This window comes from Lepidochelys kempii, chromosome 1 (assembly GCF_965140285.1).
Source record: "Lepidochelys kempii isolate rLepKem1 chromosome 1, rLepKem1.hap1, whole genome shotgun sequence".
Taxonomy (NCBI): domain Eukaryota; kingdom Metazoa; phylum Chordata; order Testudines; family Cheloniidae; genus Lepidochelys; species Lepidochelys kempii.
This window is the reverse complement of record NC_136380.1, coordinates 198,869,877-198,882,388: the sequence shown is the minus strand read 5'-3', so window position 1 is coordinate 198,882,388 and position 12,512 is coordinate 198,869,877. Positions and strand designations below refer to the sequence as shown.

General features: G+C 39.1%; 1 protein-coding gene across 2 annotated transcripts in view; it reads left to right on the top strand.

Moving 5' to 3' along the window:
• The window catches only part of DCBLD2 (discoidin, CUB and LCCL domain containing 2), a 65,512-nt gene that overhangs the window by 46,090 nt on the left and 6,910 nt on the right, over nt 1–12,512 (top strand). For both annotated transcript variants that reach the window (XM_073307570.2, XM_073307573.2), the window contains exons 10-11: nt 10,521–10,668; nt 11,117–11,251. In XM_073307570.2, coding sequence (XP_073163671.2) covers nt 10,521–10,668; nt 11,117–11,251 — 283 coding nt within the window. The remainder of the gene's footprint in view (nt 1–10,520; nt 10,669–11,116; nt 11,252–12,512) is intronic.

The following is a 12,512-nucleotide window of genomic DNA, read 5'->3' as shown; positions in this document are numbered from 1 at the left end:
GCCAGAGACCAAGAGGCCTTAAATGGACAGATCCCCTGCAAACATTCCTGGCAGAGAGATCCTGTCCTTTCCGTATCTAGGAGGAGCCCTTCCCAGTGAGTGTGCTCTTGTAGGCTTCCTTCCAGTACCAGCAGAAGTGACATTCCAGTTGCTCAGCTGAAGTGAGGAACCTGGCAGCCTGAGTTCCCAGCAGTAGCCAAACAGGAAGGCCTAATCAAGAGGGTTCAACAGTTGTGAGAGCAGCACCACCATTGGTATAAATAATGGTGTCCTCGTTACCAGGTTTAGTTGTACATCTGCGAACGTGCCAGCAAACTGCTCCAGATGCCTCTTCCTGTACCTAAGACTTCGTCAGACAGTGTCCTGGATGCCACTGGCAGATTAGGGGCTGCTTAGCTGAACTCTGCTCCAGAGCAGAAAAGCCTGTCCAGTCACTGAACAGTCACACCCAAACAGCCGCCAGTGTTTTCAGCCAGCCCTGGGGTAAGTAGCTCACCACTGCTGATTTTAAACTCCCTAGTCACCCTAGAGATACCCTGCTGCAGAATTTATCCAATGATTGCTGCCTGTCTTGGACAACTGAACCGTTTTATCATCATCCTCCATCTCAGTCATCATTATGGCTAGTGCAGGATAGCCTACCATCTGAGCTGGTCCTGAGAGCCTCGTCTTCCCCTCTGGACATGGGCTTTTATTCAGGAGAAGGCAAGCAAAGGTCAAGTATATCACTCAGAGGGAATTTCAAATAAGGTGACATTGACCCCTTCTGCTTCGGACTCCATTCTCTTGGAGGAGATGAAAGTGTTCCTGCAACCTATGAGAGGAAGCAAAGGCAGTCTTCGTCCTACCCTGCCTAGCCTCTACAAGAATATGGCTGACAGAAATTGGACGTAGATCTGAACCTCTTGGAGCTAACCAGTCTCACTGATCCTTCCATCTCATAAAGGATTAAATCTATAGCTCTGGTAATGAGAAGCCAAAGACAAGAAAGAGACCTGTACTGAGGTCACCTGAGGACTCACTCATCTGAGAATTTCCTCTTCCAGACAACTTGCCTGCCTCAGGTTTTGATTCAAAGGAAGAATCCCAGGAATGGCTTGTCTTCTCTATTCACTTTCTCTCCTGCCAAATATCCGCTCTGTATATTGGTACGCACGTGGTTTCAGGGTTAAACACAGGATAGTGAGTCAACAAAGATGTACTTTCCTTAAGTTTCCAAAGTGGAACTCTTGATCCAGTCCTGGAAAATATTTAAAAGCAGAGTGAGGACTACCAAACAGGTTTAATCAGTACTCTGAAATGGCTCAGGTTTAACAAAGCCTCAGAGTTGAAGTCAGACTGCTGCCCTCACAAAGGGTTTACTCAGCCATTGCTAACCCTGAGAATCAGTCATCCTTTCAGAAGGCAATGTCCTATCCAAAGAGCTCAGTGATCAGAGGCAAGAGACCTCCTGGTTCTGTGGCCACATCTGCAGGACTTGATGTCTTCTCTTCTGCTGCTGCTACATGCTTTGTTTGTGCTATTTTGGCCTATATGGGTTTCCTCTCAGAAGATACCTGGCTGGGCCTAAGGACCTGAAATCAACTACTACATAAAATTGCTCTCTCGGAGCAGCGTTCATATAAGATATGTGCCTTGTTCCATTTGCTTTGTGGCTATCCAGGAGCACAATAATAAGGCATTTGGGGACTGTACAATGGAAGGCAGCCATCCAAAGACTTGATGGCTTTTTTACTGAGCAGTTTATTTTTGAGTGCTTTGAATGCTTAGACAAAGCAGTGTCCTAGAAGTCAAAGATTAGGATGAGAAAATCCTGCCACTGGCAAGATACCAGAGGAAAGATTTACAAACCTCCAGTTAGGAACAAACAGTCCTTTTGAGGTTGTTCTTCATCTAACTTCTGCTGATGAGACAGTAACTTGATGGAGAGGGTATTGGACAGATCCTGCAGTAAAAGTCCCAGAAGTATTTTCTCCAGATATTCACCCTGAACAACAAAAATACTTCCCTTCTCTCCTGTACCCATCTGAAGGGGGGAAACCCTGTGGAGTCATGCTTCTCCAATGTCAGCCAGTAGCCTGCCACCTCTTTGGATCAGTGGGCGACAGAAGTAGTTGATAAAGGTTCTGTAATAGAATTCAGATCCCTTCCAGCTAATTCCTGCCTCCTCCGTCCAACCCCCTTTTCTTATTTCCAATTTCTGATAAAGTATATCCATATGATTTGGGAGGTCGCTGTCCTACTTGCCGGTTGTTGAACCAGTACAAAACTGGAGAGATACGCAGGGACCAATTCCACATTCTTCTTCTTCCTACGCAGTCACAAGGGATCAGAGTTATCCTGGATTTGAAGAGCTTGAATGTGCATCCACTTCAAAGATTCTTATTCCTTCTTTCCCATCTTCACCTTCACGCTATTGCAAATTGCTCCCAAGAAGAGCTCTTAGCATTAGCCTGGAGTTAAACCAGGAATGGATTCAAATTGGGACACCTGGTTGAGAAACTGGACAAGATCGCAATTACTAATGTGCTGGCCTTTCTTGTTACCTTTCATCTTGCAATTCTAACCCATATTGTGATGGGAAGTCTTCTGTTGACAGTTGAAACATAGGAAAAGGTGTCGTCATTACTTTTATTTTGTGTATCAGAATTCTTAGGATAGCTTGGAAACAGTCACACTGGGAAGTCTTCTGCAGGGGGGAGTAAGACACTCCCTGGTGACTGACAGGACTGGTCCTGCCTGCTGAAGCTACACAGGAAAACTGACTAGGAGCTGTGAGTGAGCCTTGGGCAGCCTGAGAAGAAACGGAATCAGCCATTGATTTTAATTCTAGCTTTGACTGCCCTCTTCTGGCCTTTAAGGTAAAATCTTCACTCTTTAGCCTGATAATTAGACTTTATGATTGTCAAAGATGTTTAATTGGATCACTCTCCTGCCTGAGAATAGAAAGGTTTTCTATTTTTATACTTAGATATTAGCCTTTTCTACAGAGTATTTGAACTATGTGTTTTTGTCTCTAGTATAGTGACCACCTGCAAATTCCTGAAGTAGAATGCAATATGTAGCTTGAAAGTCAGTTGTGGTTAATAAAATGAAGTCTTAAATAAAAGAAGAAATATTTAAAAATACATTTGTAGTAATGTACTTAACCAAAACCCACAAGTTGTGATGAAAAAGTATATTTAAATAATTGGAGCAAAAAGAAATCTATAGTTATACTGTAGTATACTTTCCTCTGCTCCTAGATCACTTTCTATACAGCTGTGCTTTTCAGTGGCCCCGTATATGTGGATGTTCTCCCTTTGATTCTTAAATATATGCATACTGCACACATCTGGAGGTTTTATTCCAATTTATATTTTTAAAAATAAGTTTAAAAAGTCAAGAGTTGAGCACTGTTGAAACTCTTGCTAGTAGCTTCGTAACTCTTGCAAGTTATAAGGGAAATTGTGAGAAGAAAATGGTGATGCAACCAGGGCTTTTAGGAGTGTGTTTCTGCTACTGCTTCTAACCTTTTATTTTGAAAAAATCAGAAGGAAGCATTTGAAGTGGTGATTAATGAAAAGTGAAAGATAAAAGTCAACCTGTTGTTGCTTTCTGAAGGGGAGGGGGAAACAGCAGGGGCAGATAGGAGTACAAAGAGAAGATGGAAGTTAATTTTTAATCTAAAAGAAAAAAATCTCTGCTTCCCTTATATGTGTTTTCATGTTAAAAAAATAATTGAGTTTAAGACCAATCTGATTGAGAGACTACTTCAGTGCTTGGTACCATAAATTTGACCTAAATAGAAAGAAGCAGTGAATGAGCAGCAATACTGTTCATTGTTAATCTTAGTGAAGACGCTGGCTAACATTATCAAAAGCAACTAATTGTTCTAGTTGCTTCCGTTCTTGGGTGCCCAGATTGAGAGAGCTTAAAGAGATTAATTTTCAGAAAATGCTGAGCACATGCCTGAAAATCTGTGCCTAATAAGGTGTTAAATTGGGTTCCCAGAACCCCTATACACATTAGGAAATTTTGGCCACTGTTTGGCATGTTTAATAAAAAAAAAAAAATCACCTTTTGCAATTGCGTGTCTTAATCCAAGAGCAAAGAGCTGTTTAGGCAGTTGCAGACCAATCTTGCTCCATTCAGTAGTGTTTATTGATTAGCATTACATTATTAAACAGTATAGAAAATTGAAGAAAGCGTTGTTTCCTATTGCTGCTATCACATTATCCTAGCAATAGAAACGGGCATATAGCACAAACAAGAATACAAGTGAGTAGTTAGGAGAACAGATCATTGTGCACTAGGCATCAGCCCACTCATTTGTCTTTCTCCTGAAAGTGCTCTCCTTCTGTGGGGCCCATAAATGCTACCCTATGTCAGTAAGAACTGTCAGCACACTATTAAAAAAGAAAATAGTCCTAAGTTAGAGCCATCTTCTGTGTCTCTCAGTCTGTTCTTGTGATCTGTTTAGATTATAAGAATTTTGGGATGGGGACCACGACTTCCTCTAAACTGTGCAGCACAGAGCGCGCTGTCTGAACAGTAGGATATTTTAGCTTCTATTATTTTAAAATAAACGGAATAGACTCCTTTTGCCAACATACTTTCTGAGCAAATGAGGTCCATAATATATTTGCAGGCTTCAGTGTCTCGTTTATACACTTATCATTCTGAAGAATGTTTTGATAAAACTCTGGAGCCTGGTGTATGGTATACTGAGAACGTCTTTAATTTTGTGCACACGCATGCACACACAACCCCCACCCCACCCCTCTGATACAGCATGCTATCCATGTACTAATGTTATATATTTTGGTGAATGAAATGACTTTTTGTCCCTTCAGAAAGTAAAAGTAGAAAGAAAGTTGAATTACACCTCTAGTTTGGTTAGTGTTTTCAAACTTGAGAAAATATACTTTAATCCCTAAGTATGTAATGCTAGACTAAAATCACGGAAATGAATCCGTAAAAGTCCATGAAGATTTTTGTTGCTTTTATTCCCTCACCTAATAAAATAAAACACTACCTACTTACAACCAGATCATATATTTTAACCACCTTTTAAAAGAGGTTTTCACTAGGGCTGTCAAATGATTAAAAAAATTAATCATGATTAATCACGCTGTTAAACAGAGAATACTATTTATTTAAATATTTTTGGATGTTCCCTACATTTTCAAATATATTGATTTCAGTTACAACACAGAATACAAAGTATACAACACTCACTTTATACTTATTTTTTATTACAAATATTTGCACTGTAAAAACCAAAAGAAATAGTAGTTTTCAATTCACCAATTCAATTGTACTGTAGTGCAATCTTTATCATGAAAGTTGAATTTACAGATGTAGAATTATGTACAAAAAATAACTGCATTGTTTTATTTTTGAATGTAAAACTTTAGAGCCTACAAGTCTACCCAGTCCTACTTGTTCAGCCAATCGCTCAGACAAACAAGTTTGTTTACATTTGCAGGAGATAATGTTGCCTGCTTCTTATTTACAGTGTCACCTGAAAGTGAGAAGAGGCATTCACATGGCACTGTTGTAGCCAGTGTTGCAAGTTATTTACGTGCCAGATTCATATGTCCCTTCGTGCTTCGACCACCATTCCAGAGGGCTTGTGTCCATGCTGATGATGGGTTCTGCTTGATAACGATCCAAAGCAGAGCGGACTGACGCATGTTCATTTTCATGATCTGAGTCAGATGCCACCAGCAGAAAGTTGATTTTCTTTTTTGGTGGTTCAGGGTCTCTAGTTTCCGCATCAGAGTGTTGCTCTTTTAAGACTTCTGAAAGCATGCTCCACATCTCGTACCTCTCAGATTTTGGAAGGCACTTCAGATTCTTAAACTTTGAGTGAGGTGCTGTAGCCATCTTTAGAAATTTTACATTGGTACCTTCTTTGTGTTTTGTCAAGTCTGCGGTGAAAGTGTTCCAAGACTGCTATAACATGAAGTATATGGAGAATGCGGGTAAAAGAGAGCAGGAGACATAACTATTCTCCCCCCAAGGAGTGCAGTCACAAATTTAATTAACACATTATTTTTTTAATGAGCATCATCAGCATGAAAGTAGGTCTTCTGGAATGGTGGCCAAAGCATGAAGAGGCATGCAAATGTTTAGCATATCTGGCATGTAAATACCTTGCAATGCCGGCTACAAAAGTGCCATGTGAATGCCTGTTCTTACTTTCAGATGACATTGTAAATAAGAAGCGGGCAGCATTCTCTCCCATCAGTGTAAAGAAACTTGTTTGTTTTAGCGATTGGCTGAACAAGAAGTAGGACTGAGTGGATTTATAGACTCTAAAGTTTTTTACATTATTTTGGTTTTGAGTGCAGGTACGTAACAAAAATCTACATTTATAATTACAGTATTGCATGAGGTGAATTGAAAAATACTATTTGTTATCATTTTTGCAGTGCAAATATTTGTAATACAAATAATATAAAGTGAGCACTGTACACTTTGTATTTTGTGTTGTAATTGAAATAAACATATTTGAAAATGTAGAAAAACATCCAAAAATATTTAATTTCAATTGGTATTCTACTGTTTAACAGTGCAATTAAAACTGCTATTAATTGTGATTGATTTTCTTGAGTTAATCACGTGAATTAACTGCGATTAATCGAAAGCCCTAGTTTTAACTTAGTGTTAGTTGTGGAAGTATGTGATATCTATAATCTTATATATGACATAAATTTGAAATTAGAATTTCCGCTCAGATTCTTGCTTGTTTAGACCCAAAACTAGATGTGTGATACACAGTGTTTGTTGCTGCATTTTTGTAACTCTTCCTTTATGGTGCTATAACAATCACTGATCTGGGTGTGAATCTACAGAAGTAGGAGTAATTCCTTTGTATGTTTTTTTTAACACATTACTTTTCTGCCATGGAAGCATCTTAGACATTTCTGATATTGCCTATCACTATAATATCATCTGGTGCTATGATAGTATGCAGTCATAACTCCACCATTGCATACATCACAGTGTGCATTTTAAAAATTAACCTGCACTTGTCTCTCACTGTATCTGTATTACTGTAGTGCCTAGGACAGTGATTCTCAAATGTGGCCGTCTTGGAGCTCTTTTCCCAAATTGCCTGCTGCCACCACTACTCTGCTCCCTGCAGCAGCCACCAAAGCCCACGGTTGGCCCAGCAGCATTTCACTGTACTGTAGTAGGGCTGCTGCCTCTGTGAATTCCATAGAGATGAACAACTGAAGCGCCCTCTCTGTGATCCCTGTGTGTCAGAGCTTGACAAGTTTTGGTGTGCAAAGCATTCAGATCACTTCAAAGAACCTGTGTATGTGGCTATAGTGATGCTAAACACATTTCCAACAACTGTTATACATGAGTGTGCATTCAGGGCACTTTATTTTGTGAAGAGCAAATACAGAAACAATCTTACTGACAAAAGCCCAGAGGCTGCACTCTGACTAGTACTGGAAGAGAGGAGTCATGATCAGTTCCCTTTCAAGAACCTTTTGAAATTAAAAAAGTTCATATTTACAACTATTTGGCTACAAAAAAGTGAGATAGTTTGTTACAAACTTTTTAAAAAATTGTTAGTTATAGATAGTAATATAGCTAGTAAAAACCGTGTAACTTGTGGTATTAATAGTACATATTATTCTTTATACTGAAAAGATATATTGTTTTATCTACATGACTCTTTCAAATAACCAAGTGACTAGATTATCCCTTCTATATTTTAATGTTCAAAACTGTGGCCACTATGAATATGTTGTGACCACACATTTGGCCACAGTAAAAACTCATTTGAGAACCACTAGCGTAGGAACTCCCTTCACAGACCAGGACCTCATCCTATTAGGTACACAACAAAAAGACTGTCCCTGTCTGAAAGAGCTTGCGTTGATCCATAGTCTGGCAGAGAATACAATGCTATGCTTTATAGGGGATTTGGCTTTACCTAGACTCTATTCTGTCCCATGTAAAGAAGTGCAAAACTTGCAGTTGACCAGAATATGTGTATAAGACTCTATTGTGCATTATAAGATGACTGTACCCTTACCATAATTTTCTCTCTGTGATTAGATTTTTGTATAAAAGCAAAGATTGTATTGGCATATGCGTATCTGAGCAATGCGCGAATGAGGAAGTTTGGGGTAAGTGCTCTTGCAGTGGGAGGCTGGCAATGACTTCTATTCAAGCACTTTTTAATCCACTGCAAACTGCACTCCATCCTTTTACGTAAATATTTAGTGACATATAAGTTCCTGAACTAGAGATCTTATGTTAATCATATCCAATTTACAGTAGATAAACTTGTGATATTGTATAAGTAATCTTAATTAAAGGAAGAATGGAGGAACTGGTAGGAATTTTTGTTTTCTTTCTTGATTTATTGATGGTAAAAGGGCAGGTGTTTTGACTTTCAATAGGAAATTAGCTGTCTGCTGCCTTTTTCCTGTAGATGGAGCTAAAAGTCCATGTGATGATCTAGCATTATCTTTTCCTTCCCACCTTTTGGATTAATAGAGGATTATGAAAAATACCAGTCATGAGCTTGGGGCTGCATCTAGAAGGTTGTAACAGACTAACGCTGCAGTAACGAAGGCCCTTGTGCATTGAGGTGCCACAAGGTTTTAATCTCAATTTTGCTTTGTCTCTAACACGTCTCTAATGCTGGCAGAAAGAAAATGCAAACAATACATAGATACATTTCCCGTGATTCAAATGCAAACGATGTCCTTCTCTAGCTATCTCAGAACCTTGATGAGATTGGCTTCTGGGAAAGGCAGAGGTTATGCTTGTGGATAGAATACACTTTGAAGAACTATAGGGGGCACTTGCCTTATCTCCATCAAAATAATGCTCCACATAGCTGTCCTGGACTGATCCCAGAAAGAGCATCTAGACAAACTTTCTTCCACGGCCAGCTGATCAGAATATACCCTATCCTGCGAGACACAAACTTGGCCACAGTAATCAGATGTTCTTAAACTTAGAGCTGATTGTTGTAATTCACTCTTCATTCGGGCACTAACGAAATGACAGCTGGCACAGAGTGCACCTTCTGGCTAACCCGGGTTGCTAAAAACACAATATGTTTGTGTCCAGATAACTGTGCTGCCTGCCTATCGAATAGCAGGTCAAGTTTGAAACCCTGCCCTTGACCTAAATGATCGTGACAGGCTGGGTCAGCAGATCCTCTAAAAATGATAGAACAAAGTATGTCTGTAGGGACTCTAGCGGGCTTATGGAAAGTATTGTTTCCATGTCTTTGTTTTAGATATTTCTGGACAATATGAGGAAGTTGCCTCCATTCCCAGGATTACTCAGTTGTCAACCCTAATCAAGCTTGCTCTCTCAGGGTTTTTTATGATAAACTGCGTCGGTTGAAATTGCCATATATATCTCATTAATATACCAACAGGGAAGTGCAGGCTCAAATAGACCTTGGCTCCCAGGTATTTATTTATTTTTTCACCAAGGACGGTCTAGTTACTAGTATTTTTCAAGGCCGCCTCCTGCTTACACTGCAAAGGGAAGGAGGGAAATAACTTTCTATTGGGATCTCATCCCCTCCTTGTAGTATGGACCAACCAACCCATGCCCCCGAATTTCCGGTCAGATTTGTGTGATCATGTTCAGTACCTTCAGAGACGCTGGATTTGGTTTCTCTTTTTCCAGCACACGTTCAGAGTAGTCTTTCTAAGTCATTAGTGTGTGTCAGGTTTAGTGATGGTGGTCAGATAGTAACTATGTAATAGCTGGCATTTGTTTGATTTTTCTATGTGAAAATAATTCATGGCCTGTAAAATTCCATGACTAAAATAATGCACTATTTTTACCTTGAACAAATATATGGAATTGTTCCTAAAGGTCTTTTTGTGGGTTTTTCAAAATTCCAGAGTCCTTTTTGTTTTCATATCAAGATTTACAACCTCTGTAGACTGCAACCATACGAGCACTAGAGTGTAATGTTGATTACATACTTGAGCAGGTCTTGAATTCCATTCAGTAGAGGTTTTATCCATACACATGACAACCTAAAATATTATAAAGGCATCAACAGTTTTTTTTGGCATTCTGTTGTTGCAACTGCCTGCCATATTTGAGGTCTAAGTACAAGACTGATGGATATAAGATGCATAATTATCTATCAGTAAGATTAGACTCTTGCCATAGGTGTTATACATAAAATGACAATGGAGTAATGTCATGATAGCTGGCAGATTTTATTCTGAGACAACGGTACTGGAAATGAGGTAGGTGATGGGCACTAAAGTTCTTTCTACTTGTCTACTCTTGAGGTAAGATGCTGAGGTTTTGGTTCATACTTCTCTGCAGTTAGTCACCCTTTCTCTTTGAGACGCTTGTCAGCAGCACTGTTCTGGGAAACAGGTAGTAGGTCCTAATTACACAATGCAGTGTACTGCTTATTTGGTTAATTGAAGTTGTTAAATACGGCATAGTTAGCAATGAATTGGTATAGCATACGTTGTAGGAGCTAATAATTCAGTTTGAATGTCTTTTTCTTTTTCTAGATATTTCAAGGAAACACTGAGTATTACCAGGAAGTTCGCAATAATTTCATTCCACCTATTATTGCACGTTTTGTTAGGGTTAACCCATTAAAATGGCATCAGAAAATTGCAATGAAAGTGGAACTGCTAGGATGTCAGTTTAATATAGGTAAGACCATTAAAAATGCCTCAGTCACTGTAAAACACTGGAATATGTTTGTAGATATCACCTAATTTAACTTCTGGCTTTGTTTTCCATCAGAAATCATGACAAAATGTTTTTTCTCTAAAATATTTTTGAGGAGGATCAGAAAAATCTCATCTTCCTGTAATGTCCACTGGACTAATATTTTCTAGTTTAATTGACACTCAAAATATTCTGAGACTTATGTAACTTGGAAAATACCTACTTGAAGTGCTCCATGGATAAGCTCCTTGTATCAAAGATATTAGCAATTGGCTTTTACTTTTCATGAGCTCATGTCCTTTTCTGACTGAACAAAATGAATGAGTCCTTTGGTAAACTGGCCATGTTTTCCTTTCATATGAAGGGAGCTTGTTCAACTTAAACCAGCACCATGATTGGGTAAACTTTTTTCCTAAATATCTTTATCCAGGTCGGGCTCCAAAACTTACCATGCCACCGCCACCACCACCACCACAAAGTAGCAACGACTTCTCCCTGCAGACTGACAAAACAACCTCCACTCCTGAGATCAAAAACACCACTGTGACTCCAACTGTAACCAAAGGTATCAACACTTAAGTGGTGATAGTGTTTGAGAACTGTAGTAATAGGTCTTATGTTAACATATCTTTCACTGGTGTTTGCAATGTTGTTGGTTCCATGATATTAGAGACAAGGTGTGCGAAACGTTACCTTTTTTTGGACCAACTTCTTTTGGTGAGAGACAAGCTTTCAAGCATCACAGAACTTTTCCTCTGTGTCGCTCGAAAGCTCATCTCAACAGAAGTTGGTCCAATAAAAGCTATTACCTCACCCACTTGTCTCTCTTATGCCAACATAGTTTATCTAAATGTAAATTATTTTGGATTTACTTTCTGCCCTTTATGGTGCGCTGAACTTATACCTGCTATAACAAATCCTATCACACTCACTTTTCCTTTTAAAATATTTATATTACTACAGTAGAGCCCCATACGATGGGTAACGATTTATAGCTACATTCTGCCCTCAGATATGCAAATGTACAAATCCTTTGGAACAGCTTCTATCTGAAAGATTAAAAAGACTGGGACATTCCAGCTTAGAAAAGAGATGACCAAGGAGGATTTGATATAGGTCTATAAAATCATGAACGGTGTGGAGAAAATAAATAGGGAAGTATTATTTAATCCTTCACATAACACAAGAACTAGAGGTCACCCAATGAAATTAATAGGCATCAGGTTTAAAACAAAATCAACTATTTCTTCACACAACACACAGGCAACCTGTGGAACTCGTTACCAGGGAATGGTGTGAAGGCCAAAACTATAATTGGGTTAAAAAAAAAATTAGATACGTTCATGGAGGATGGGCCCATCGATGGCTCTTTGCCAAGATGGTCACGGGGACAACTCCATGCTCTGGGCGTTTATAAATCTCTGAGTGCTAGAAGCTGGGACTGGACGATAGTGGATGGGTCACTCAATAATTGCTCTCTTCTGTTTATTCCCTCTGAAGCATGTGGCACTGGAAGACAGGATCCTAAGCTAAATGGATCATTGGTCTGACCCAGTATGGGCATTCTTAAATATTCAGGTGCCCTTTTGAGCTAGAATTTTGAAATTGGGTACACCTCTTCATTCAAGGCCACTGTCACAAGAAAGAAAAATTCCAGATTTGAACTTTCCATCTGAGTGAGTTCACCAAAAAGACATCAGTGTCTGTCTTATTGAATTTCAGCCATTTGTTACCTATTGTCAAAAAGTGATGAGTTCTAATATTTTACATTAATGCCATTAATTTCTTCCATGAAACATCCATGCTGGTATGAAACCTCATCGCTT